The sequence below is a fragment of the Onychomys torridus genome, chromosome 5 (genome assembly GCF_903995425.1).
Source record: "Onychomys torridus chromosome 5, mOncTor1.1, whole genome shotgun sequence".
Lineage (NCBI taxonomy): Eukaryota > Metazoa > Chordata > Mammalia > Rodentia > Cricetidae > Onychomys > Onychomys torridus.
In genome coordinates this window covers 122,326,279-122,352,957 of record NC_050447.1, presented here as the reverse complement: position 1 = coordinate 122,352,957, position 26,679 = coordinate 122,326,279, and the positions used below count along the sequence as shown (strand labels likewise).

General features: G+C 42.8%; 1 protein-coding gene across 1 annotated transcript in view; it reads left to right on the top strand.

Annotated features, from left to right (window-relative positions):
* Fam120a (family with sequence similarity 120A) overlaps nucleotides 1-26,679 on the top strand; it is a 97,918-nt gene that overhangs the window by 40,884 nt on the left and 30,355 nt on the right. Inside the window, exons 5-10 of the mRNA XM_036189005.1 lie at nucleotides 200-296; nucleotides 7,269-7,366; nucleotides 7,552-7,835; nucleotides 18,194-18,281; nucleotides 20,180-20,407; nucleotides 22,753-22,927. Of these exons, the coding sequence (XP_036044898.1) occupies nucleotides 200-296; nucleotides 7,269-7,366; nucleotides 7,552-7,835; nucleotides 18,194-18,281; nucleotides 20,180-20,407; nucleotides 22,753-22,927 (970 nt within the window). The remainder of the gene's footprint in view (nucleotides 1-199; nucleotides 297-7,268; nucleotides 7,367-7,551; nucleotides 7,836-18,193; nucleotides 18,282-20,179; nucleotides 20,408-22,752; nucleotides 22,928-26,679) is intronic.

The window sequence follows — 26,679 nt, the reverse complement described above, 5'->3', positions numbered from 1 at the left end:
TGACCACATTGCTTTACATTTCATTAGTTTTGTTTGAAATTTTGGTAATAATCTATTGTGTTTGATCTGAAGGTTTTCATGTCATTCTCCATTCTTATCTAACCTGAAAGGTTACAAATTATTCATGTGCTGAATTATGATAAAAATGTCCATACATGTGACCAGTGGCCTAACTAAGGCTTTCCTGCATCTCTTTCAGTCTAGAACAGATGACAAAGTCATTCGGTTTAAGAGAGCAGTTGGCTATTACTCAGCGACTAGCAAGCCTATGCCATTTCACCCACCACATTACTTAGGTAAGTAAACAAAGCCTCCTGGTGAGTGCCATTAACTGTGCAAACCCTGAGATTTCATTCTTCTCCCAAAGATTGTCTATGTTTATCTTACTTACTATTTTGGGACAAGGTCTCAGTATGAAGACCAGGCTGTCCTTGAACTCAGAAATCTGCCTGCCTCAGCCCCTGTGTATTGGGATTAAAGATATACACACCACATATGGCAGCTTTGTTCTTTGAAAGTCTGATTTCTGCACTTGCACAAGTGTGGCCCACTTTCTTAGTGGTTCCTAAGAGGGAATTTATTGACTTGGAAGGGAAAAGTAGAGGCCAGGGAGACGGGCTGGCAGGTCGCAGCAGGGTGAGTCTCCTGAGGACACAGTGCAGTGGCTTGACAGGAGCTCCTCTTGTGCTGCTGCTTTTCTTCTCTTCCTCCTCCTCCTCCTCCTCTTTCTCCTCCTCCTCCTCCTCCTCCTCCTCCTCTCCCTCCATTGTTTTCCTTGCAGAAGGGCGGGTTCAGTATAAGAAAGTCTAAGAAGTGGCACTAAGGCCTATTGGTGTTGTTTGTTCATGGCAACTGTTAGCAAAAATAAAATGTTCCTTAGATATATGTGGGAATTATACTTTTCAAAAGTTCTTTATCTTTGTTTGGTGGGGGGGTGGGCACATGTGTGTCACAGTTCGAGAGACAGGTTTGTGTGGAAAGCACCGTTACCCAGACCCTAAGAGCTGTTCTTTGTGGAGGATTCAACTATGATTCTGTCAGTGTGTTAGGCACTGGAACTCAGAGCAGAGATACTGGGCTTGGCATGACAGGTGGGAGGTGAGCAAGTCAGTGTTCCTGTCAGACACTGTGGCTGAGGGAGATGGGATTGAAGGGCTAGGGGTTCCTGGCCATCTGTTCACCCAGCCTCTCTCCTAATATTCTTTTTACTCATTTGTACACTGTGCAATTCACTTTTCTCAGAGTAATCAGGGTAATGTTTCAAAATATGACATATTACACTTTAGTCCCTGCGCTGGCTCCATCACACTTGGCTTGACTCCGATCTCCTCACTCTGCTTACACCTGGCCCCGCCCTGCCCGCTGACAGCTTGCCCCTCAGGCCCATGGCACAGTAACTTTTTTGCCTTAAGTGGATGAAGCTGGCTTTTCCCAGTGGTCTTTTGCACCGACTAGTACATCTGGCATTCCTCTCCCTGACTGCCTTGGATTCGGATCAGCTGGTGTGTGAGGCCTAGATGTGAGTGTCTGTTTGCTGAGGGCACCCAGTATTTTCTGTCAGTTGCTACATCCTCACACACTGTCTGCACCTCTTGGTGGCTTCGCCTCTGCACTTTCTTCCATCTGCAGGGACTAGGGAACTAGGGCCTGTTCTGCATCCCCTGTGGATAAATACTTGACTGAATGAATTAAGCCATTAAGTTTTTAAGTCAAGGGAGTGAAGTAATGTGGTGTATTTTGGCATCATTCTTGGAAAAGGAACACAGTTTATAAAATTGAACAGGTATACATTGTTCCATCAGTTAGGATATATCTGCTGTATGCTTTGCATACAGGAGATGTTTCATAATTGCTTGTCGAGATGATAGAAAGCATGAAATCAACACTAGACCTAGTGTCTGGCCCATCTAATACAACTACTTGCTGGCCTTGGCTTTCATGTTCTGTTGTAGCGGCATCACTGCATGAATATGAAAGAGAAAGTGTAGGTGAAGTATTTGTTACCGGCAGAATGGCCTAAAGGGCACCAAATGATTGAATCTGGAAGCCTGACTGCTCTAAGAAGTAGGACAGGCATCATCAAGTGTCAGCATTTGGCTCCTCTGCATATTGCTTTGTTTTTTACTGCTATAACAAAATGTCTAAGGCTGAGTAACGTTTCTAAAGAAAAGAAGACTGGGCTGGCAAGATGGATCACAGGTAAAGGTTGTCCCTGTTGCCAAGCCTGATGACCTGGGTTCTATCTCCAGGTCTCACATGGTGGAAGGAGAGAACAGCAGATGGGGCCACAATGATAGCTCTGTGCTGTAACTAGAGAGCATGCTGTGAGAGACAGCCTGAGGTCCAAGGGTCTTTAGTAGTTCCCACTGTGTTCTAGCCCTTGAAGGTGCTGTCCATCACCTTCAGTACCACCAAACTAAGGACCAAGTGTCCATCACATGACCCTTTTAGAGACAGCATATCCAGACCACAGCACATGGAACAGTGAGCAGCAGCTACCATTTAAGCAGTTACTGTAGATTATGTGAGCAGAATGGTGCCTCACAGTGTATTAAGGACAGGAAGTATGGTGAAAGATAGTGTAAGCCTTCCATATCTGAGTCCCTAAAATGTTTGTAAAGGAAATTGTGTGGAAAATGTACTGATTGTTCCCTGTCATTTCCCCCGAATAATGCAGCATAGCAACTGTATATACAGCATTTACCTTGTAGGCATCTAGTCGTTGTTCTTAGTCTTTCTGTGTAAAGCACACAGGCGGGTGCGCACAGGTTCTGTGTATGGATTCGATGTGCACAGGTTCTCTCTGTATGAACTCTCTGTATGCAGGTTCTTTGTAAACGCCATATAGAGAAAGGACTTGGACAGTCATGGGTTTTGGGATCCACTGGGATAATGGAGTTATCAAGACACCCTTGGAATACTTTGGGGATACTGAGGGATGACTGACCTTACACATGATATTGCATTGGTCAAGGCTAGAGACCATGTTGTAAACAAGGTAAATTTTAAATTAAGTTATAATGTGTGCGAAGTGCATTCATGTTTTCAGTAATTAAATGATACTTAAGTGTTTTATGGCTAGAGTTGACTGGTAATTCAGTTTCGTCTTCTGTATTAATCCACTCCAAGGACAGCACCCTCAGCTTATAGGGGTCTCTCTGGGCCTGACCTGATAAAGGTCATTACTGTTTCAATACTACTACCCTGGAGGCCTGGAGAGACATCAGTATCTATTCTACCCGTGAGCTAGATGTGTGAGGCATTGTTAAGGATGGAGAAAGGGTGTGTTCAGATGATGTCTTTGTGCTTCTCTTAGCTTTTTAAAAGTAAGTACGGGCATATTGAGAAGGCTCGGCTGGTAAAGGCACCTGCTGACATACCTGTCCTCTTGAGTGTGACTCCCCCGAACTCACGTGGTGGAAGGAGAGAACTGACTGTCGCAAGGTGTCTGACAACCTCCACACTTGCGCTGTGCTGCATGTCAGCACGCACATACTAGGGATGGCATGATTCGTGTCCTAGCACACTATCAGCCACAGCTTGTCATGAATCACTACTTCGAACACAAGCATGAGAAAGGCTTAAGTTGAGTTCTCGGAATCTGTGGTTTAAAGTGACAGATAACACAAGTACTAGTGTCTCACTAGTTATTTGAGCACAGACTAGTGCTCATGCACATTTACAAGACGCATGAGTGACGCCAGGACCTTCCTTATCTTAGCTACCGTCCTGTTACCGCGAAGAGACACTGTGGCCAAGGCAACTTATAAAAGAAAAGGGGTATTGAGGCTCAGTTCCAGAGGGTAAGACCATGACCATCGTGGCGGGGAGTATGGCAACAGGCAGGCTGGGCACTGGAGCAGTAGCTAAGAGCTTACACCTGAGCCACAAGGACAAGGCAGAGAACACTACTGGGGAATGACATGGACTTTTGAAACCTCAAGGCTTGCCCCCCTTGACACACCCTTTCCAACAAGGCCATACCTAATCCTTCTCGAACAGTTCGACCAACTGGGAACCAAGCATTCAAATACTTGTGGGATATTCTCCTTCAAACCACCACATTTAGGAAAAGTAAATGAGCTCCTAGTACACTCTTGTCCAGAAGGTTAAATTGCCCAACGCTGTTGAGGATGTGAAATAACAAGAAGTGTTGCTGCTCTTGAGATGATTCAGCAGGTAAAGGCACTTTCTGCTACTCCTGACAACCTGAGTTCACCTCTGGTGGCCCATGAGTGAAGGAGGGGTGACTCTTACAGGCTGTCCTCTGACCTCCATGTACATGCTGTGTCATGTGTGCCTGGTACCTTCACACATGCACCCTCACATAATTAATAAATAAAAATGTAATTGAAAAAAAAAGAACTTTGTTGCTGGTGAGAATGTAAAATGGGATGGACACTTTATCAGACAATTTGGTGGCTTTTCACAAAGTAAAACATACGTCTGTCCAAACTTGAAAGCAACCAAGATGTTCTTAAGAGGGGTTACGTGGATAACGGTAGCACTGGTATAAGTGGAGCGTTATTGAGCCATGCAGAGTCACAAAGGAACCTTAGGTGCACATTGCTAAGTGAAACTAAAGGCTCCATACCATGTGATTCCAACTGTGTGGAATATACTTCTATATTTCCATAGGAAGAGGCAGAACCATACAGACAGTGAAAAGATCAGTGGTCCTAGGGTTATAACAAGGGAGCAATGACTAGGTAAAGCCTAAAGCATTTTTTCAGTAAATGTGCCCATTGAAAAAGAGAGTCTACCAATTATAAACAATCATTGAAAACTAATGTCAACAGTGGGAGTTACATTGTTTTAGTCTTTGAATCAGTTTTTAAAGCTCAATTTTTAACATCCCTGGAAAAGTAAGATATAGCCTGTCTTCCTCTTTTGTTCTCTACCTTATTACCTGGGGACAAGGCTTCTCATTGAACTGGAAGCTTGCCATTCCATTAGGCTGGCCGGCCGACCTCTCTTGCCTCATCCTGAGGTTGTAGGCATGGGGGTGCTGGGGATTTGAACCCAGGTCTTGTTGTTTGCAGAGCAAGCACTCTGATCCACTGAGCCATCTCCCAGTCCCGGAACACTTAAAAGTTTACTGTTCCTATTTTGTGTTTGGATTAATGTAGCATCTCTAGTTTAACAGAATAGCCTCTGTTAGGTTGGGCAGGGAGTGGGGGTTAGGCTGTTATGTCTGCAGTTAGCTGGAAATGGTTCTAGTTTAACACCATTCCTTTAAACAGGTATCTCAATTTAATATAGGGGAAAAGCCAGGCAGCTCTGTAGACAGTGTGAGTCATTGGGGTGGGTCATAGAACTGAGCTTTGGGGTCTCTGAGAGAAAAGTCAGTGAACACACCTCAAAGGCAGCTGTATGTGCTGCTCTTCTGTACATTCCTGGAGAAGTCTGTAATACGTAACACTTTTTAAATTTGTAAACATATTCTACATTAAGTAAACATTCTTCCTGCATTCTTTTTCACCTTTGTTGTACATACTTTGCTAACAAAAGCCTGCCTCTAGTATGTGGTGGTAAAAAGGAAAATGGAAAGCAGCAGTATTGCCTGTACACTAGGCCCTGTGTCTCTTCTGAGACTCTCTTGTCATGGAGAAGGGAGACCATGATTCTTTCCAGCTGCTGCACTGGCATGGAGAACAAGAACCAATTTAGAGAGAAGCCCCCAAGACAGGTCCTGAGTGGTCAGGTGTTTCTTCAGGAATATGCAGACAAATTTATTCAGTCACCACAGGACTGACGTGAGAGAACAGTAGCTTGCTCTGTGGAGACACAATGTATGTTTGAAGCCATTGACTACAATGTTTGGTTTGAGGGCACTGGAGAGGTTTCTCAGCAAAGGACTTGAGTTAGGTTCCCAGCACCCATGTCAGGCAGTTTCAGGGGATCCAGTGCTTGCTTCTGGCCTCCACAGGTTCCTGCACTCATATGACACATGCGTGTGCACACAAATAAAAATAATAGAAATACAATTTAGAGAGAATCTTTGGATTTATGTTATATTGCTTATTTGTTCAAAGGAAAGTTTATGCTTTTTAGGGAGGTATTAGTAATTCTAGCTCAAAGTAGCATAACACAGAGTAATTATCTTCAGCTGAAAGGGGTGACTGTAAGCCATGAGCCCAGGCCTTGTTGTATTATTCAGAAGTTAGCCAGCCTGGGGCGGTGCGGGTACACGCTTCTAATCCCAGCACTCAGGAGGCAGAGCCAGGTGGATCTCTGTGAGTTCGAGGCCAGCCTGGTCTACAGAACTAGTTCTAGGACAGTCAGGACTACATAGAGAAACCCTGTCTCAACCACCCCCTCCCAAGTTAAATAGAAAAGGTCAGCTACCAGAAATTAACCAGGCTTTCTTCTACAGTGATTCCAGTGCATTACTGGATTTTGTAGCTTTTTTTTTGTCCCTGCTCCAATATGATTCTGAATTACCATAGAATGTCTTTAACAGGCGCAGTGACTTTTACCTCACACTTGGAGAAGAACTGGTGGACTGGTTGCTTGTGTGCAGGTGCATGCATGTTTGGTGTGTCTCTTTGAGCACACATGCCAGGCTGACTCTTTCCAGCTGTTTGTTCACTATAAAGGGGAAGCTGTGCCTGGTGAGCCAGGATCAAAGGCCTGTGTGCAGTTCAGAGCTGAGAGCTGCAGGCTCTTGGAGATGAGAATGCCAGAGAGATGGCAGCTTGTGAGCTTAGCTCCTGGATCCTCGTGGAATAGGAGAAAGTGTGCAGCGATCTGTGCGTTTCTTCCAGGGTTCGTGAGCTGCACTGTGGCTCTGAGGAGACCCTGTGCCTGCCAGATTGCAGCAGCAAGGCTAGCATTGCATTTATCGTCCCAGTGTTACCCTGAACCACTCCTACAATATGGAATTGGAACTTTGCTTTCACAGAGAGGGAGATAGGAACTCTGGGAGTGGGGTAGGTTCCTTGGCTGGAAGCCGGCTTAAGAGGTGGTAGTCACGTGTGCTTCCCCTGTCCAGTGCTATTCAGATCAGAGGCTAGAAAGCCCTCTGATGTGAAGAGAACACTGAATTTGGGAGCTCTAGGCTTGGTTTGTTTCCACTTCTAAAGCAAGATGAGGAAGTCATGGCATCTGCAGCCACATGATAAACCGAGTTGCTAAAAGTTTCTGGGAAGTGGTATACCTGAAGAGGGCAGGGCACATGGGCCCTGGGCTTTCCCCAGGGGTATCCTGGAGATATGGCATTCTCTTCACAGTTGTCTTATTATTTTCTTCCCATATTGACAAAACAGCCAGACCAAATCCATTTGGAATGCCTGGGATGGTGCCACCATATGTTCCCCCTCAGATGCTCAACATTCCACAGACTTCTCTGCAAGCAAAGCCCGCGGTAAGGTATCCCCCGAGTCAAGTAGTGCTGTGAGCCTTGGATATGAACTTTCTTAAATTCTTAGGTTGATATATAAGATAGACACCAATTTGTCCAATTAAAAAATGTCTGAAGAGGACACAGCCAGTCCAGGCTTGCCTCAGGTCCTACCAGCCCTGTGCACTGACTTGTGTTCTGTACCTCAGATCCCACAGGTGCCCAGCCCAGGGGGTGCCCCAGGCCAGGGTCCATACCCATACAGCCTCCCTGAGCCTGCCCTCGCCCTGGATACTAGCGGGAAGAACCTGACAGAGCAGAACAGCTACGGCAACATTCCTCATGAGGGGAAGCACACACCGCTGTATGAGCGCTCCTCGCCCATCAACCCAGCTCAGAGTGGCAGCCCCAATCACGTGGATTCTGCCTACTTTCCTGGCTCTTCTACATCATCATCCTCAGACAATGATGAGGGCAGTGGCGGGGCAACCAAGTGAGTATGCACAGTCACAGAGTGCTCTGGGTTCCGTGACTGAGGGCTTCCTTAATTGTGCAGCTACTTGGAGTTTATGCCAAAAGTTGTCTACCACAAGTGGATGTTGTATGTACCTAGAGGAGGTCTTTCCAGTGCCAAGTCTTGCTGTTTTAGCCCTGTGGCTGGAGATCCTAGGAACCTGGGAAAGTTTAACAATAACTCAATTATGTTACTTCTCAAATATGGGGTTTGCTGTGTGGCATCACAGGCCCATCATGTACACCAACTCCCCTGATAGCATTAACCTCTGGGCTCCCTGGAGAAGAGATCCCCGATCTCTCTCCTCCAAACTCAGCAGCTCAGGCACCATTCTTGAAATAACACCATTTGCCAAAAGTATAGAATGCTGCCTGGATTCAGATCAGACTTCTTTCTAGAGAGCATTAAAATTCACAAATGCACAGTTGGTGAAAATCAGATGGCAGAAATCATAAATGTATCCTCCCTTGCCCCCTAATGTATTCTGGTGGAAGAAAGGGGACTAAATATGTTCCTGTGTGTCCATTTCCTTACTCTGAGCGCTGATTACATGAGGTGAACAACCAGGGCAGACTACGGCTGCATGGGTGCCAGCAAGGCTGGAGCCTGTCACATTTACCTCTGCCCTCAGACACAAGAAATCGGAGAGGTGCAGTTTCCAGCATTAATGCAAGTTTTCACTGGTGTGTCTACCTGCAAAATGGAAGCAGGTGTCTGCTGATCTGGGTCAATGTTTACTGAATCTGCACACCTTGTCTGGATACTCACTGATTGGATGTGCAAATTCCAAATGAAGTTAAGAATTGTTTTTTAGTATTTGTACTTTTAAATGAGTTGTTTAGCAGGATGATAGGTTTTTGGTCTTTTGAACCAGAATCTCTGGGTTGTCACCCCAGAAATTTGCATTTTAAACAAGTATACTATGATTCTCTACCAACCTGAAGGCAACTGGCAGGTGGTCTAAGAAGTTTGTAGTTGGAGTTTTTCTGCCTGGCCCATAGTCAGGACAAATCTCTCTTACCCACCAGTCCCACAGCCACTCAGACACAACCAAGAAAGCACACAGAAACTTATATTGCTTACAAACTGTATGGCTGTGGCAGGCTGCTTGTTATCTACCTTTTGTATCTTAAATTAACCCATTTCTGTTAGTCTATATTTTGCCACATGGCTCATGGCTTCCCAGTACCTTACATCTCGCTTCTCATGGCAGTGGCTTGCAGCATCTCCCCTTAGCCTGTACTTTCCCGCCTTCTCCTCTTCCTTGTCCCGCCTACCCTATGCTTCCTGCCTGGCTACTGGCCAATCAGCATTTTATTTATTTTAACCAATCAGAGCAACACATTTGACATACAGAACATCCCACAGCACTTTCCCTTTTCTTTTTTAAAAAAGCAAGGTTTTAACTTTTACATAGTACAATTACATACAACAAAACAATTATCAAGCAAGAATTACAGTTACAATATTAAAGAAGATATCCTATCTATCTTATATTTGTGAGTCTAAGGTTTTATATCTAACTTTTATCATAACTGAGGAAATTATAACTATTTAGTCTTCAACCATATCAAAGACCTCAGAAGGATATAATATTACCTGAGAACCGGGAGAAGGATGCAAGCAACTTTTGGGAGTCTTGTAGGGTAGACAGAGACAGCTGGCAGCCTGGACAATCACCTAATGTTCCTTTGTAAAGTTGGGGCATTTGTCTTCAGCCCACAGGGCTAGAGTCTCTTGGTCACTTCTCTCAGTGTCCTGTAGAATGTCTGGCAGTTTCCTCTGCAAAGCAGGAACCTGAAGAGCCATTTTGCCAAGCAAAATTCAGTGGTCACCTTTCTATGGGTCCTGTATGTCCAGTTGATCGATCAGTCCAGGCAAGAACAGTTTCTTGCCCAAATGGCTATTTTTGCCAAGGTGAAGATAAACGCCATATGAAGTGTCTTCAGTGTCCATCCTCCTCTCTGAAGTAAATTGGTGCTGTCAGGAGCAGACATGTCTCACTGTCCAGAAAGTCTAAATTTTAAAAATATTTTAAATCCCATATTCTGTAGGTCTTTGAAGTATTTGAAGATTACCTATCTATCTGAAATATCTCTGTGTATACCTAGAAGACTTAACTAACATGGCTATGAGTATGATTATCATAGATGACTAATTATTAATCTATTTTAAATTATTCATTATAATTTTAAATGAGCTGTATAAACATAATACCTTAAACACGAGTAGAAATATACACACAGTATAACAAAATTAACTTTAAATTTATATCAATAGACTAAAAGCTATACCAATGTAAAACATTTTAAACAAGTTGTTGCTCTTTAGAGGTAAGTTTCTTAATCTACCCTTTCAGACTATTATATCTATATCATATCACCTTTTCTTCTTTAGAAAGAGATCGTATTTATAATCAACCTGTTTTAAATAAAAATATTGGTTTTTTTTTTTTTTGTGTCCCATACCAGAGGACTCTTTTGATTTGGGACATAAGAAGTTTTTAACCTTTTTTTTTTTTTTTTTTTTTTTTTTAAACAATATGTCTGTGTTTAGAGAAGGAGTGAGTCAATTCCATCTCTAAAGCCAGCTGGGAAATTGGGCGTAGTTTCTCTTACTACTTTTTGCTGGAGGGGGGCGCTGTATCTTATGGGAACACAAAGAAAATTTTAGGATTATGGAGTAGTCCATTAGGGTGAACCTCTGAGCCAGTTGTCTTGAAATTATTTTGGATGTTGGATCATCTGGGCCATTGTGTCATCGGAGACCTTTCAGGTGGTCTTGGCTGATCAAACCTGATGTATCTTAATCTTGAACATATCCACAGCCTCTGGCTTTCTGTGGAAACAAAAGCAGAGACTCTTTTCCAAAGCAACATATCCTTATATCCAAATTTTGAAGTCAAGGTACCTTTAAAATTTACATATTTGTTTAACTCAACAGCTTTTACGATCAAATCTTTTTTTGTAGTTAAAAGTCTCAAAGACAACATAAACCAGATTTTCTGTGTAATATCCATCTTTGTAAGACTGAAACGCTGCTGTGGCTGCTGGCTCCGCCCACCCCAGCTTCCCAACATGGCGGTGGTACAGTTTACCACCAGCTCTGGGTCTGGAGCCATGTGTACCATCAACTATCAGAAGCAGTTCTATCAAAGTAGTGCATAGCCCAGAAACCCCCTTTTTTTTAAACTAGCAAAGGCTAAATCCACCATGTAGCAGAGTAAAGTACCGCTTGTAGACTTCTCATTCCTGCCACACTGCAGGTCAGACACACACGCCAGGAACCCGCCATAATAGCTCAAACTGGCAGGCTGCCGCTAACTTGAGACAAGTAGGAAGTTTTTTTTAGCTCCATTTTAGAATCTTTTTTTCTCAGGTTTTAGGTGGAAACTCTTGCCCCACGTTGGGCACCATTTGTAGTTGGAGTTTTTCTGCCTGGCCCATAGTCAGGACAAATCTCTCTTACCTGCCAGTCCCACAGTCGCTCAAACCCAACCAAAAAAAACACACAAAAACTTATATTGCTTACAGAAGTTCTCTGTCTAGAATTCTGAGACATTCCCCTGGGTCGGTAAGAACGAGGCATCTGTCTGTACAGGGAGCATTTGTTGTCAGTTATGAAACTCTGGCAGAAGGCAAAAGAAGAAAGCATTCACTTTGAGCCTTGCAATGACAGAGTTATGAAAACCAGGTTTAAGTAGTTGCTTGGACGAGGTGGAGGGTGGACAGAGTGTTGTTCTGCTTTCTGGTTGGGATGAGAGTGTCTTCAGCCCCTTGCTGTTACGAAGACTCTGGCTAGCTGTTCCCAGGTTCTCAGAACTCTCTTGAAGTTCTTGTGATCATTCCACAGAATGCTATCGTTTGACTATTTCCTATGCATCTTGTTCCTGCAAAGGTGATGTAAACTGCTCATTCTGGCAGTTAATTGTTTTGCCAGTGTTGTGGAGAAAGTGTCCTTCAGAAAGTTTGATACATACACAGACTCACATCAACGTTGGACTTGGAGTTGTGTGACTCAGGAATTTAATTCCTTCAATTGGTGGCCTCATTTATGATCATGAATATGAAATTGTGTTTGAAATGTGAGGAAGGTAGCAGAGGAGGTAAGATGCCTATTCCTGAAGCCCTGTACTCCAAGCTTTGTGGTAGATGCTGTGATACAGTTTGGGTTTATAAATGTGGTGGTGGTGAGGTCACAGTCCTCAGGGAGGATGATAGGCCATTGAGTGAATTACATATAGAGTGTGTTATATGCAGCTCAAGTCTGCATATGAGAACAGAGTCTTGTGTTCTTAGTTGCTCTGCACCCTGGTCAATAATGTAGTTGTCCCAAGTGCTCAGGCAGCCTGGGTAGCATGATGAGACCTTGTATGCAAACATGAAGGCAATACCAAGTACAGTATCTCACTTTCATAATTCTAGCCCTTGAAAGTCTGAGTTCGGAGGATTGCTATGGGTTTGAGGCCAGCTGTGATTACATAGTGTTTCAGGCCAATCTGGGCTACAGAGTAAGATCTGTTTTTAAAACCTCAAGCAAAACAAAAATATTAGTAGGAATGATAAGTCAGGATTTTACCTTTGATTTGGGCTTGGCCAATACTGTGCTTTTAGGAGAATTTTGAGGGAAAGGGAGTTATCTGTTCATTTGCCCAAGAAATGCTTGAGCACTTGCAGTTTGGAAATGTTTGGGGAAGTGTGCCCAAATAGTATACTGTGCTGGAGGACAGTCTACAAAAGGCAAGTAGGGTCCCACAGGATGACCATGTGAGGAAATCTAGAGAGCAGAGGACCTATTAAGTGCTGGTCTCTAGGTCTGGCCTTGCAGAGCTGAGTGGACCCTAGCCTGTAGAGGTCTGCTGTTTTTGTTTGTTTGTTTTGAAAGGAGTGAGTATACTTCCTTCTTGGTGCCATTTGCCTTTGAGACAGACGACTATGAACCCTCACAATTTCTATACTATAAAATAGCAGGGAGGAGAGTCCTTCCACTTCCCTCATAATGTGCACATGACTCTCCGTGCCAGCTAAGACCCCCAAGACTACTTGGCTGTGCTTAGGGACAAGTACAATATACTCAGTAAATACTCACTAGTTAGGATGAGAAACTGCGGCACAAAACAGAATGTGGGTTCCTAATATAGAAATGTTTCCTTTTGTATATGTTGTGTGATACTGTATGGGGAACAGTAGCCAGATTTTGGTATAGGATGATCTCCTGAGTAAATAAATAGTCTGGTTTCTCCACCCTTAAATCAAGTAATTGTTGATTGAGGACTGTTACAGAAGAAATAAAAATGCAAGAAGAGTTTCTTGCAAATGATAAGGTAAATGTTTTCAAAGAACAAATGACAAGGGCCTGTAGAGGTGGCAGTTAAGAGAGCTTCCTGGGCTTCTAGCGGACTGGAGTTTGGTTCCCAGCACCCACATCAGCTGTCTCACAACCACCTGTTGCTCCAGTACCAGAGGATCTGACGCTTTCTTCTGGCCTTCATGGATATCCACGTACATGTGCTCACACAAACAGATAAGCACACATACACATTTTAATAGTAAAACATTTTAAATGGCAAAAGATCAGACACTTGTGAATTGGCAGTAACACTGATGTCGTTAAATATATAAAAAGAAGGCCTCTTTCCCTGTGGAGGATGAAAATGCAGCTTAAAACCTTTAAAACATCAAATACTTGTTCTTAAAGATAAACAAAAAGAGTGGGATGCAGGTGGGACCACTCCCAGCAGATCTCCACCCTTGTTCTTGGCCTTGCTATGGCAAGGGCTGCTTGGTAGAGATATGCTATGTATATGCATGAAGGTTGAGTGTGGACTATTGTCAGCAGGGGCCATATGTATAGGAAACATCGCCTGTGCTGCAGAGATGTCCTAAAGAACCGCAGGTGCCCATGAGGCCACAGAGAATACAGACGCTCCTAGCTGACTCCTGAGCAGATGGGCAGGCCATGCTGCCAGGTTTGTGGACAGCAAGCACTGAGCAGTCCCCATGCTTTTCTCCTTCACTGCCCTTTATATGTTTAATGCTCGTTGAGCATTTTGGTTTCTCTAGTGGGATGAAGGTAAGGTGGCTCTGCCCTACCCTTCCCTTGGAGTCTTCTGTGATGTGGGTGGCCACTTGCCACCCAGCCAGGACATCGGAAGAGGTGAGTTGCATGGACATGCTGATGGGAAGTCTAGACCTGAGTTTTAATTGGTGACTTGTGCACAGACTTGCACTTTTCTCGTGCATTTTTTGTGGAGGAAAACAGGCTTATCTGTGCCTTGGGCAGCAAAACCAGCCAGTTGTCTAGGCCTAGGACAGGTAGTTGAACACCCCCCCCCCAAAACCAAAAAGAAGTGTTCTACTTTCTATTTAAATTATTAGAACACCCCCCATCAGAATAGCAACAAAGCATACCTCTTGCTCTTTTTGTTAAAATTGCAATAATAATAATAATAATTAATAATAATAAATTAAGTTGGTATTCTTTTTCTTCCTTTTCTGGCCTCTATTGAACCTTTGTAGCTATGTTTTGGACTAAGAATTACAGTTGGGTCTGAATTGGAGGTGTTTATTTTGTAATGCTTTCAGAGGTTTATTTGGGCTTGTAAGATTTAAATCAAAGGAGACTAATGACTTGAATATTTTAAATTTTTCATTAATGTATTTTTTTCTAGTTACCACTTTTAGTAGACAGAATTATGTAGAGTTAAAACTTTAGAAGATACAAAGAATCCCACACAGTTCCCAATCTAGATGGTGACCAGCTTGTAAATGCATAGCACCTTATTTTTCTCTGCATATACTAAAAACCATTTTTATAATAATGAGGTCTTAGGGACAGCTTGCCCTTTTCCTTTTCTTTATACTTTTCCTATCCTTTACTTGATATATTATTTAAGCATATTTGTGCATGTAAATAAAATGTATGAATACTTGATGTTTAATAAATAATGTGCTCTTAATAAATATTGCTAACTTTTTACTGGTGTTTTTAAATGTGTATATAAAAGTCCTTATTCAGAGAGGTTGAACATTTCAGTTTTATGACTTTGTACAGGCTTGTTTTGTTTTGTGAACATAGATGTATGTCTTCCTTGGAGCAAAGAGTCAGTGTACTAGGATGTACAGTATATATTTTGAGTTACAGTATGCTAGTAATTTGGTAGTATTTCTTGCATAAACTCTCCTCCACCAATTCTAATAGCACATGATTCCCAGAGGATCACATCTAGCCTGTGAAAAATGAGCCCAAGAAGGTAGGCTGCTGAGTAAAGGCCTGCTGAGCTGCTTCTTGCCCTTGCAGGATCTGGGTTGGCATTTTTAGCTGTGGTTATGTAGCTTCCTGCTTGCCAAACCCCAGCACACTCAAATGTGGATGGTGGCAACGTGTGTGTGTGTGTGTGTGTGTGTGTGTTGCTGAGTTGCTTGTGAATTATATAAGCTAAGATGTCTGGAATAAATGGTTCAAAAATTAACTACTGGAGCAATATAAAACTAAAACAATGATTTGATTTTTAATGAAAAATAGCTGAAAGGTTTGGTTCACCCTTTTGACCTGTAGTTCAGGAAGTGGACACTTTAGATTATCTATCTATCTATCTATCTATCTATTTTTGGTGGCTAACAAAGAGAATTCATGTTTCCCTACTCTGGGGTTCAAGAATATTGTAGACAGGGTTGAGAGAAAGGTTTGCTGTGTGTACCTGATGAGCTTTTTTCCATTGGTTGGACTAGTGTGCCTGAATTTACATTTATATTTTGATTCTTTTAACATATTCCTGAGATCTTTTCACTGAAGCAATTCAGAATTTTATTGTTGGGAAAGTTTTTTGGATCTTTATTCCCTATAGCAAGAGGATCTATGTTCTAGTTGTCTGCTAGCTGTTTCATGAGATAAAACAGCTTTTAGTCTAACCACAGTGGAAAGCTCACAGACATTGGTGTCTTGGAAAGTGTGAGTCAGGACCTACTGCCACATTTTCTGAAGGAAGATCTTGTATGGGATGGGATTGTTGAGGTCTAGATAGAACAAACTGCTACCTTCAACAGGTGCTTATGACCTAAGTGTCACTAATACAGTGCTGCTTACCAGCTCTGACAGCCTACAGAGCTTGCCCTGTCTCGTGGCCTTTCCCTCTGCAGCTGTCTCCACAGAGTTGGAGTTGAAGTGGCTACTTGCTTGCTGTATTTTTGCATGTATATTGAACTGCATCTGCAGAGGGCTGTCTTATCACAGTATGTGGCACAGTCTAGAATAATAGGTCAGGGACTGAGTCCAGTGCCTTTTTCTTGGGGGCTGATGGGAAGATTTCCTTCTCTGAGCCTGAATTTGATTGTCAAAGATTTATGCCATGGGATTATAGGTGAGATTCAGAGAGAGCTAATGCTGGCTGGTGAGACATCTGGTTCTAGAAATAAGCTTAAGGTGCTACCAGCTGTGTCAGATGCGTTACAGAGTGCTGAACTACGTGTGTGCTTCGAAAAGCGAAGTATTTATTCCGGCTACATACTTTGTTTTCTTACTTGTGAAGTAATGGCTAGCCTATTGAAGTGGATTAGACAACTTGAACATGGGCTATTATTAAGATGCTTTCCAGGAAAAATAATGCTAGTCTGTCTCATGAGCATCAGGATGATGGCATTACTGTATTTTCAACTTGATGGTGTATGTATAACCAAACAGGCATGTGTAGATTCTCTGGGTGTTAGGCAGCATGGTATTGTATCCTGGCTGTAGAGACATTAGAGAAGTGAGTCTCCTTTCCTCAGCTTTCCTTCCCCTACTGTTGCCGTCCAGTTTTTGGGTAACCTCAGGCACACTGCACACACACCTGTGGGTTCAGTGAGCATTCCAGGCACTTCTGCAGATTTAGGAGATTCAGAACCTTTGCTGTTTCTTATGTCACATAAGGAATAAGTAAGGTCTGTACCTTGGCTGTATACTAACTACTGAGTGGTTGAGTCATCATTCCCTGGGCCTCCCTGTGTCACCTGTCTCTGCATCTGGGTCTCAGTGGCTTTTGGTGATGTGCCCTTCATGCTCCAGAGGTGACTGTGCTCCTTTTGCCTTTTGGTCACCACTGTGTGTTTAGCTGCAACTGAGTTTTTATACACAGTGTGATGTTGTACAGAACAGTGGCTTCTCTGACCCTGGGAACCTAGACACAGTGGAAGCCCTTTTTATGTTGACTGTGCAGTCTTTGCCCAGAAGAACCTGCCATGTAGTGAGTGGGATCAAGGAAACTCTGGGGTGTCACCATGTGGAGCAGCACTCATGATTTAAAATGGATGGGACAGTCCTAGAACACTTCCCTTACCTCTTCTGGAAAAAACTAAAATGAAATTGATGAGTAGGTAGGAGAATTAATGAGTATTTAAATCTTTGCCTTTGCTGTGTGGATCAATTAGGAAGGCAAGCCAGTATCCTGAAGTGACATGTTCTGTAGTCATTATAGGTAATTTAGGCAAAAGGGCTGCCAATGAAGGATGGGTGTCAGAACCATGTAACCAGAGAGGCCCCAGCTATCCTTACCTGGAATCATGCTGCCTACTGGCTTCTTCTTGTATGCCCCACCTCTCTGTCTCAAGCCTTTTGTGTCCCTGCTACCTATTTCCACCTTTGCTAGGGACCACAACTACTTGCCTACTAATACTGTGTCCCTTAAATACAAGTGAACAAAGGATTTATGAAGTAATGCTTATCCAGACCACTCAACTCTGGTCTGCTGCATTTCAGATTTTGAAAATACTAACTAAACTCAGGAAAGTGTTTTCGGAGGCTGCAGACAGTTCTGAGCCACCTTGCAGTTTCCCCTCCCGATTCTTCCATCTCTTTCCATATCCTGTGTTTTCCAAACAGGAATCTGTCTCTGTTCTCTGAACTTGAGTTCAGCTATCTCCTGTGCCTACACTCCACTTTTCTTCCCTTCCCCATGAAGGCAGGGTGCCTTTAGAGTGTTGGTATCTTACACTGAGAAATTATGCCAGAGAACATTGAGTCTTGTCCTGCCTGAGAGATGTCACTGGAAGTGTGTGATGCTTGATTTCCTCTCCTGATTTCCATCATGGTGCCTTGGAGCCACAGTCTGTCCATGTCTCAACATCCTTCAACCGAGCACACCTTTGAACTGCTTTCTGTGGCTTAGTTAATGCCTGATTGCTCCTTTCCCTTTTGAAGCAGGAGGAAATAGTCCCCAGATAGAATTAGGGGGAAACATGAGGCCATTAGAGCATGGAAAGTTATTCCTGTTGGTGTTGAGTCAGCAGACTTAGCTCGGGCCCTTCTTCTCACTGTAAGGTGGTTTAGTCCATAGTAGTCACATCCTGTTCATTTATGTTTAGCCACATCGGCGGGAACAAGATTGGCTGGGAGAAGACGGGAAGTCACGCAGAGCCACTGGCACGGGGAGACCCCGGAGACCAAGTGAAGGTACAGCACCCACACCTTCTGTTGTTTATTTTCTGACTGGGCATGCGCACTGGTGACAGAGTTAGAGAAATCCTTTCTGCCGTGTGTCCTGAGTCACATGTTCTCCAGAGGAAAGGAAGGAATTGTTGAAGCCGCCTCAGTCTGTTTGGCCTGGGAAGCATGGCACCCAGAACACTCTTTCTTTTCCAGGACATGGTACCTGAGCCTTCCTGTGCCTCCTTTTAAGGGGATTTTGTGAAGACTAATTTAGAAAGCACCTGGAATATGTTTGTTAAAAGTAGAGAAGTAGGTGTGGTAGTGCTTGTCTTTAATCCCAGCACTAGAGGGGCAGAGCCAGGTGGATCTCTGTGAGTTCAAGGCCATCCTGGTCTACAGAGTGAGATCCAGGACAGGCATCAAAACTACACAAAGAAACCCTGTCTCAAAAAACCAAAACAAAAAAAATTAGGAGTAAACTAAATTCTGTTTTTCCCATACCTACTTTTGTTTGCTAGTAGTGACCTCTGGAAATACTTGTTTGATTTGCAAGATCATGTCTGCCATCTGTGGTTCCTGAGGAAAAGCAAGACTCCTGCTTCAAGAGGGTTGGGCAAGATCATCTGGGTACCAGAAATTCATTTAAAACTCTGAGTCTGCTAATGATGATGAATCAATTAGAAATAAGGATAAAAATACTTCACGAGGAGCTGTTGTTCATAAAAGATTCCGGCAAAATACTTTGCACCGTTTTGTATCTATTCTTATAGAAGAGGCAAAGCATCGAAAGCCCTTATGAATATTTATTTCACAGGTTCTTCTAAGACCAAATTTGGCACTTGTGTGTTAAAGGGTAGAATTAGCACTCAATTACATAGCCTTGTAATGAAGACATTTATTACAAAACAGAAAAACATACATGTTTTTAGGGTGACATCAAATCAAGCAATAAGCAGTTCTTATTTCCAGCATTCTGATCAAGAAAAAAAGTTTATTGTGCAAATAATAATTATTCTTGGGCAGTTTTTCAGACAGTTCAGAGTGTGCCAAGGCACCTGCCTCTGCCTCTTTTCTCCCTGGCATACTGCCTGCCACTGGTGCCACCCTAAGTTAACCCATTGTGGTTCAGCTTTCCTGCCCTGTGTTTGTGCCTGCTGTGTGTAAGCAGTTGTTAACAAAATGGGCATTTTCCACTTATCCACTTTCCAGAGTTTGCATTTATAGGTCTGAGTCATTGTTTTTGATGGGTTTAAAGAGAGGATTTGTGGTGTCCTGCATTGTTGCTGTTACAATTCTGTTTTACTTTTGCTTCTGTATAATTACATGGGGGGCTTTATCATGACTATAGAAAAGTTTTAGATGGAAATTTTGTACTTGAGTAACAAGCAGTGGCTTTGAATTATAGGACTGAAGTCGGACCTGGTATGAATTCAGTTTTTTGAGTTCTTATAGAACAGTGGTCAAATACATAGCCTCTTTGAGTGCTGGTTTACTAATGAGTAAAACATCAAAATCTTAAGGACAGCAGAAACACAGAGAGCCAGCAGCACACACAGTGATGGTCGGAGAGTGAGATGGCTTCAGAGAGCTGGAAGCTCCATGCAGGAAGCCCTGGTTGGGAGAGCTGTAGCAGCTTCCTGAGATGAGTCTTCCTGCCCCCCACACTAAAGAAGGCAGTGTGTGCTGTCCTCCTTGGCACGGTGTGCGTTGGTGGTGTTTTTGTGCATAAGGCAGTCTGAAGAGAGAGGGGTGAGTGTGTTCCTTGGCCACCCTGCATTTTGGTTGACACTGGATTTGACCATTCCAGGCAGGAGTCATCTCTATGCTCTCTGTGGTTTTTAGGTGCCCAAGTGCCTTGTACATTTGAGATAATGAGAATGGGACATGAACTCTTTTCCCCACTTCTGCCCTTTGCTCTGTAGGCAGAAGGTTCATCCACTGCCTCTTCAGGAAGCCAGCTAGCTGAAGGCAAAGGGAGCCATATGGGCACTGTTCAGCCAATCCCATGCCTCCTGTCGATGCCCACCAGGAACCACATGGACATTACCACACCTCCTTTGCCCCCCGTCGCACCTGAGGTGCTGAGAGTGGCTGAACACAGGCACAAGAAGGGACTGATGTACCCCTACATCTTCCACGTTCTGACGAAGGTATTATCCAGGGGCTTGGAGTAGCTTCAAGTTTGGCAGTCTTTGCATAACTTTTTAAACTTTTGTAAACTCTTTTTTTGTCTTTCTAAAGTATTCCTTGTTTCTAAACATTAAACAAAAGAAAATTTGTACGTGTAAATGCAATTTAAAAGCAAGTAATGAAATCTTACTTTTCTCTTCAATTTAATACAACGTTTTTTGAGATAAGACTTTCTTACACCATATTTGTGTTGTGATGTCAGGTTAGTCATAATGTAGTAAGTGATACTGGACTTCTTTATTATTTGTTCTTAGGCAGTTACACCTCTTCTTCAGAATGGCTAATAGTACTTAACGCATTTTTACTTTGCTCCTCCACTTCATTGACTGCAGTTTTAATGATAGGACCGAAATGCAATACAGGAATTTGTTAAAATGTACTATTTAGAAATCATTTTATGGAGTGGCATAATTACCTTATTAGTGTCTTACCAAATGTATAGCTCAATATATGCACATAGTTTGCATTGTTTTTCAATCTTATGTCTCAGTGTATCTCTGTGTAACTAAATTTTCTCAGTGATTTATGGTCTTCATGTTGGCACAGGTCATTTCAGTGACAAATTTGTCATAAAGAATTGGTTTATAAATATCTTATTATCAACATGTTTTCTTTATTACATGGGCCCTATTCTCCACCCACTACCACCTCCACCCCCATTTTCTGCAATCCATTTGTGGCTTGTAAAATGGAGTCAGTAAATGCAAAAGACTCCTCCTATTTGATCGTTCTCATGAGGTGGACTGTTGGCCAACTCATCCAAACACAGAGAATATTTAGCTAATGCTCTAACTCAACTCTTAATTCATTAACTTTCTAGTTGTCACCGCCTCCAAGTCTCGTCTTTCTGTTTTATATGCGTGCATGAATAGCAGTGGTCAGATTGTGCTTATAAAACAAACACTTAGAGAATCACCAAAAATTATGAAAAATGCAAGTTTGGTTTTGGTATAGTTAAGGGGTCAAAAATTTAAAAGACAGTTTTCAAAAGAACATGTATACAGATGGCACTCTTTCCTTGTGAGACTGTTTGAGATGTAAGGGACACTGGAGCTACCTTCTGCATCTGTGCTGCCAACCTTGATGCCTGGGCAGTTGGGTAGGTCCATGAGAAGAGTGCAGATAGTACTAATAGCTTTCTTCTGTTCTTACAAATTTCAGGGGAAGGTTGACAGAATGTCCAGGGTTGGGAACAGTAAACCTAACTCTCTTTTCTTAATTTAAAAATGTCACTTGAGATTTTTCCGTATAGGGACAGTTTAGACTACAATGCATACTATTTCTTGTGAGCCGAATAGCCACGATGTGCAGTTGTCAAGGCTGGGACTATTGCAGTAACATGGTAATGTTGAGATGTATTAGAGTACGTTGAACTACTGGATTAGTGAAGAGGAAAATGTTGAGGATAAGAAGAAAAGCAATTTTGAAATTTGTGTGAAAGAGCAAATATACAAGGTTGTTATTAAGAGAACTTAAAATAATGCATATTAATAACTTACAATAGGCATTGAAGGTCATGTGTGTGTTTTGTTACAAATATACATAAATAAAATTCCTTGAATATTTTGGTGTATTGTGATGCCATGCAGTAAAAGTTTGGCAACAGCCTAAGCTGCTGAACACTACAGTCGTTTGTCTCTTGGTGGCATATTCTTGAGTCAGATGAAGGTCTTGCCATGTTGGGACCTGAGTTGGGGGTGGAATGCTGTCCTTTTCTGTCCTATCAGCTGCCTGTGGCTCGCCCATGGTGAGACCTATGGTAAGCACCTGCTATTGCACGGGGGGAAGGCGGAGGGCATGTTTAAAGAGGAGCTCTCTTGGGGAGATCATTTTTAACATGTGGTCACTTTTTATGGAAAAGCTTGGTAAAATATGACTTTCATTTCAGAATACTGCATTCCTTTGATTTTGTACAGGTCATTGAAAATTACAAATTTTATTACATCTGACCATCTTGATCCATGAATAAAAGTTGTAGATTCTTCATGCTTTCTTCTGTATTTGTTGTCTGGTGTTATCTGTGTAGAATGTTTAAAAGACTTTGGCTCATCTATGTGATTTTCTTTTGTTCTTGGTTTGGGGGTTAAAATAATATAGGGTTAATTTTTAGTCTCTGGACATACATTTGGACCACAGACTACCAGGGAACTCTCCTAAACATCTCACTGTTGGCAAGTTGTAAAGCCACTGACTTGGAATAGAATAGCTATATCATTAATGGAGATGATGCAGTATATTGCTGTGAGTTTCTTGTAAATTCAACATGAAAAATGTGCAATATTATTCTGCTTTCTTCCATGCAAAGGGTGAAATCAAAATTGCTGTTTCTATTGAAGATGAAGCCAACAAAGACCTGCCTCCGGCCGCCCTGCTCTATAGGCCAGTTCGTCAGTATGTTTACGGAGTCCTGTTTAGTTTGGCAGAAAGCAGAAAGAAAACTGAGAGACTTGCTTTTAGAAAGAACAGACTTCCACCAGAATGTATGTACTGTAACAATCCATTGTTTGTTTCCCTCGGTACCTCGTAATCTCTTGTGCATTTTCTAAAGCCTTAGAAGAACATGGCTGAGTTGCCTGAGACCCTCCTTGTATAGGAGGTGGGCTGTTCTCGGGGCGGTAGTCCAGGGTAGAACCCTCAGAACAGGAGGAGAAGCCATACTTGGTACTGTTTTAGTAATGATGTTTATCTGGTAAAAGAATAAAACAGCAGGTTTCCATGTTACACTTGGTATTGCTCTGCAAACATCTTGGATGGTCATCATTCTCTGTAATTACCCAGTTTTACATCCAAGATGCATATGTGTCTGCTGTATGCTCATTTTTTGGAGAACGGATCTCATAGTAGACTCACCTCAGGACTACCATGATTTATTTACCTGGGTACAACCACTTCAGCTCATCAACTTAAAGGTGGACACTGGAAAGGACTGTTAGGAATGCTGGTCAGAGTTGAGGTCCAAAGCATTGTCCTTCATAATTTTGGGAAAGCTGCCTTTTCTTCCAGACACTTTTCTTCTTGACACTTTTATCTGCTAATTTAAGAATGCAAAAACCACATTATGTACCAGGTGGTGGTAGCACCTACTTATAATCCTAGCACTCAGGAGGCAGAGGCAGGTGGATCTCTGAGTTCAAGGCCAGCCTGGTCTACAGAGTGAGTTCCAGAATGGCCAGGGCTACACAGAGAAACCCTGTCTCAAAACAACAAAAATCACTATGTGCTAGGAAGTACAGAATTTGTCTTTAAAACAGAGTCTAAAATCAGAACGTTGTAAGTTCATAAATTCCTGGAATAGTCTCTCGAGCAAGGACCTTTGGTTGTGGCTCTGGCTGTGGTGAGCAAATGTTAGCCTCACTAGCCTCACTAGGTGGTGACATGTATGGTCGTTGCTCCCTGACTAACTGTAATTCTGAGCATGGAGACTTTAAGCTCAATCTACAGAATCTGGCCTGAACTCACAGACTGCCCTCCTTCCTCAGTATCCTGAGGTCTGGGATGATAGGTTATGAGGCAAAACACCTGGTTTAAATTCAGTAGATTCAGGGTTGGGGATTTAGGTCAGTGGTAGAGCACTTGCTAGGCCCTGGGTTTGATCCTCAGCTCCAGGAAAACAAAAAATTCAGTAGATTCTTAAATTTTCTTTTTGTTGTTCTTGTGCTAAAGTTAGAACCTGTAAGGCTTTAAACCAAGTGCCTTGTTTTCCCTTTTTGTAGTTGGCAGATGTGATACCAGCCCTTATACTCTCTACCCTTCTGTGCCAAAAGGCTAAGGATTCCTGGGGCCAAAGGACTAGACTGGTTTCTAGGTGTTCTTTTGTTTATTTGCTTTTGTTTTCAAAAACAGGGCTACTGTTTAAAAAGTTCCCACAGAACTGGTGTGCCTGACTTCTTCCGCTCATTGTCATGGTGTTCTGCCATGCCAGAGACACTCAGAGAGCAATCTTGACCTCTTATGTCCTGCTGCAAGTCTGCAGGCAGCAAGGACATGTTTTTTGCAAAGCTGATGTGCAAAGTACATGAGTAATGGGGGATATTAGGGGCCACAAAAGCCTTTTCCTTAGATGCCTGCCTGCCTCTAACCTTGTTCCAAGCAGCCTTGGAAACCCCCATGGAATGAGCCATCAAGGAAAGAAAAGATTGGAGTAAGGAAGTATGAAGTGATTCATGCATGTATCTCAGGTGTGTAGGCTGCTGGCCTGTTTGGGAGAGAAAGGACCATGGAAGAATGTACAGATTGGAGGTGGCAAACTGTTCCTCATGTTTTCTTCTCTATCGACACAGCTGAGAGGACAGACAGGCCCTCACTTTAGGATGTGACTGTGGCTGCCTCTTTCCTTCCTTCTGCCTACTTCTTCCTTTATGAAGTTAGAAAATTAAACACTTTGGCTCTTTTTTTTTCTCCCCACCCCCCACTACCACCACTAGAAAGAATCTCTAGAGAGAAAATGTGTATGCTAGAGAGTAGAAATGTGTAAATATGGAGCCAATGTCTGGACTCAGACTGAAGAGGTAGGAGGTGTCCATTCTTTGGAGCCACTGTTCCTGGACAGGGCAGGAGGAGTGTGGATGACAGAGTGTTTGGGCTTGGTTTGGGAAAAGGAACCAAGTAACACTGTGCCAAAGAGTGGGACCAGCCAGGTGGGCTTTGGAGCAAAGGGCATCTTTTCCCTCACACAACAGTGAGATAGCCTCTTGTCAACTGTGGCTTTGTGCTTAGGTGGAAGTGTTTGAAAACAGTTCTGTCAACATGTCTTACTTCTGAGTGTGTGACTCCTAGAGAAGTGTCTAATAGGCAATCACAAAATGAATGAATAGCTTGGGGTGGTGGTGGTGGTGCATGCCTTTAATTCCAGCAGAGGCAGGGGCAGGTAGGTGGCTCTCTGAGTTTGAGACCAGCCTGTTCTGTGAAGAGAGTTCCAGGACATCCAGGGTTACACAGAGAAACCTCATCTTAAAAAAAAAAAAAAAAAAAAAAAAAGAATGAGTGAATGATTGATTATGATTCATTGAGATGAATACATGAATCCTTTTAGTATTTTGGGAAATTAAAATCCCCATGTGAGAGAGCATGTAATTACTGAGGTTCTTTGAAGGCTCAGTGCTAGGACACCCCCTCCTTGTGTTTGTGCTCCTTGTTTTCCATCTTTGTATAGGAGTAAGAGAGTCATTCCAGGTTTGGGGTCAGTGCTGCTGCTATGTAGAAAGCTATGTGGGATAACTCTGTGTAGACTCCAAAACAGATGAGGCCTTTGTATGGTAAAGAAAGGTTCCCTGCAGATGCTGTGTAGTTAGTTAATGAAACCCCTAGAATTTCATACGTTTGGAGAAATGTATTATTGCTGTGCTAACATAAATAGAAACTTTCTGAATGGAAATGATAATGTAACTTTGATCGTTAGTGTGTAATATTGAAGGACTTTAGTATTGTAAATACGAGGGAAGATTTTTATGAGCCACCAGTTTGGAATCTTGACTTCTATGGACAACTGATAAAATGGAATAGAATTCATGCTTTCTGTATTAGTTAATTCACAGGGGAAGAGAAAGGAATAGAGTGGATAGACAAGTCCTTTTTTTAAGATTTATTTATTTTTATGTGCATTGGTGTTTTACCTACATGTATGTGTGAGGATGCCTGCTCCCCTGGAATTGGAGTTACAGACAGTTGTAAACCTTCATGTGGGTACTAGGAATTGAACCCCGGTCCTGGAAGAACAGCCAGTGCTCTTAACTGCTGGGCCATCACTCCAGCCTCACTGTCCCCTCACCCCACCCCACTCCCCCAAAAAACAAAAAAAACAAAAACTCTTACTGCATTTTTTTTTGGACAAGTCTTTAAAAAATATTTTTTATAGGCCCAGTGTGGTAATGCCTATCTGCAGTCCCAGCACTCAGGGGCAGAAGTGGGAAGATTACCTCAAGTATGCAGCCAACTGGCTTATCTAAGTTTCTGGCCAACTTGGAGTATGTAGTGAAGCCCTGTCTCTAAAAACCAAACTAAAAGAAAACACTAGGGCTGGAGAGATGGCTCAGAGGTTAAGAGCACTGACTGCTCTTCCAGAGGTCCTGAGTTCAATTCCCAGCACCCACATGATGGCTCACAACCATCTGTAATGAGATCTGGTGCCCTCTTCTGGCCTGCAGTCAAATAAATAAATTAAAAAAAAAGCTGGGCGGTGGTGGCACACGCTTTTAATCCCAGCACTCTGGAGGCTGAGGCAGGCGGATCTCTG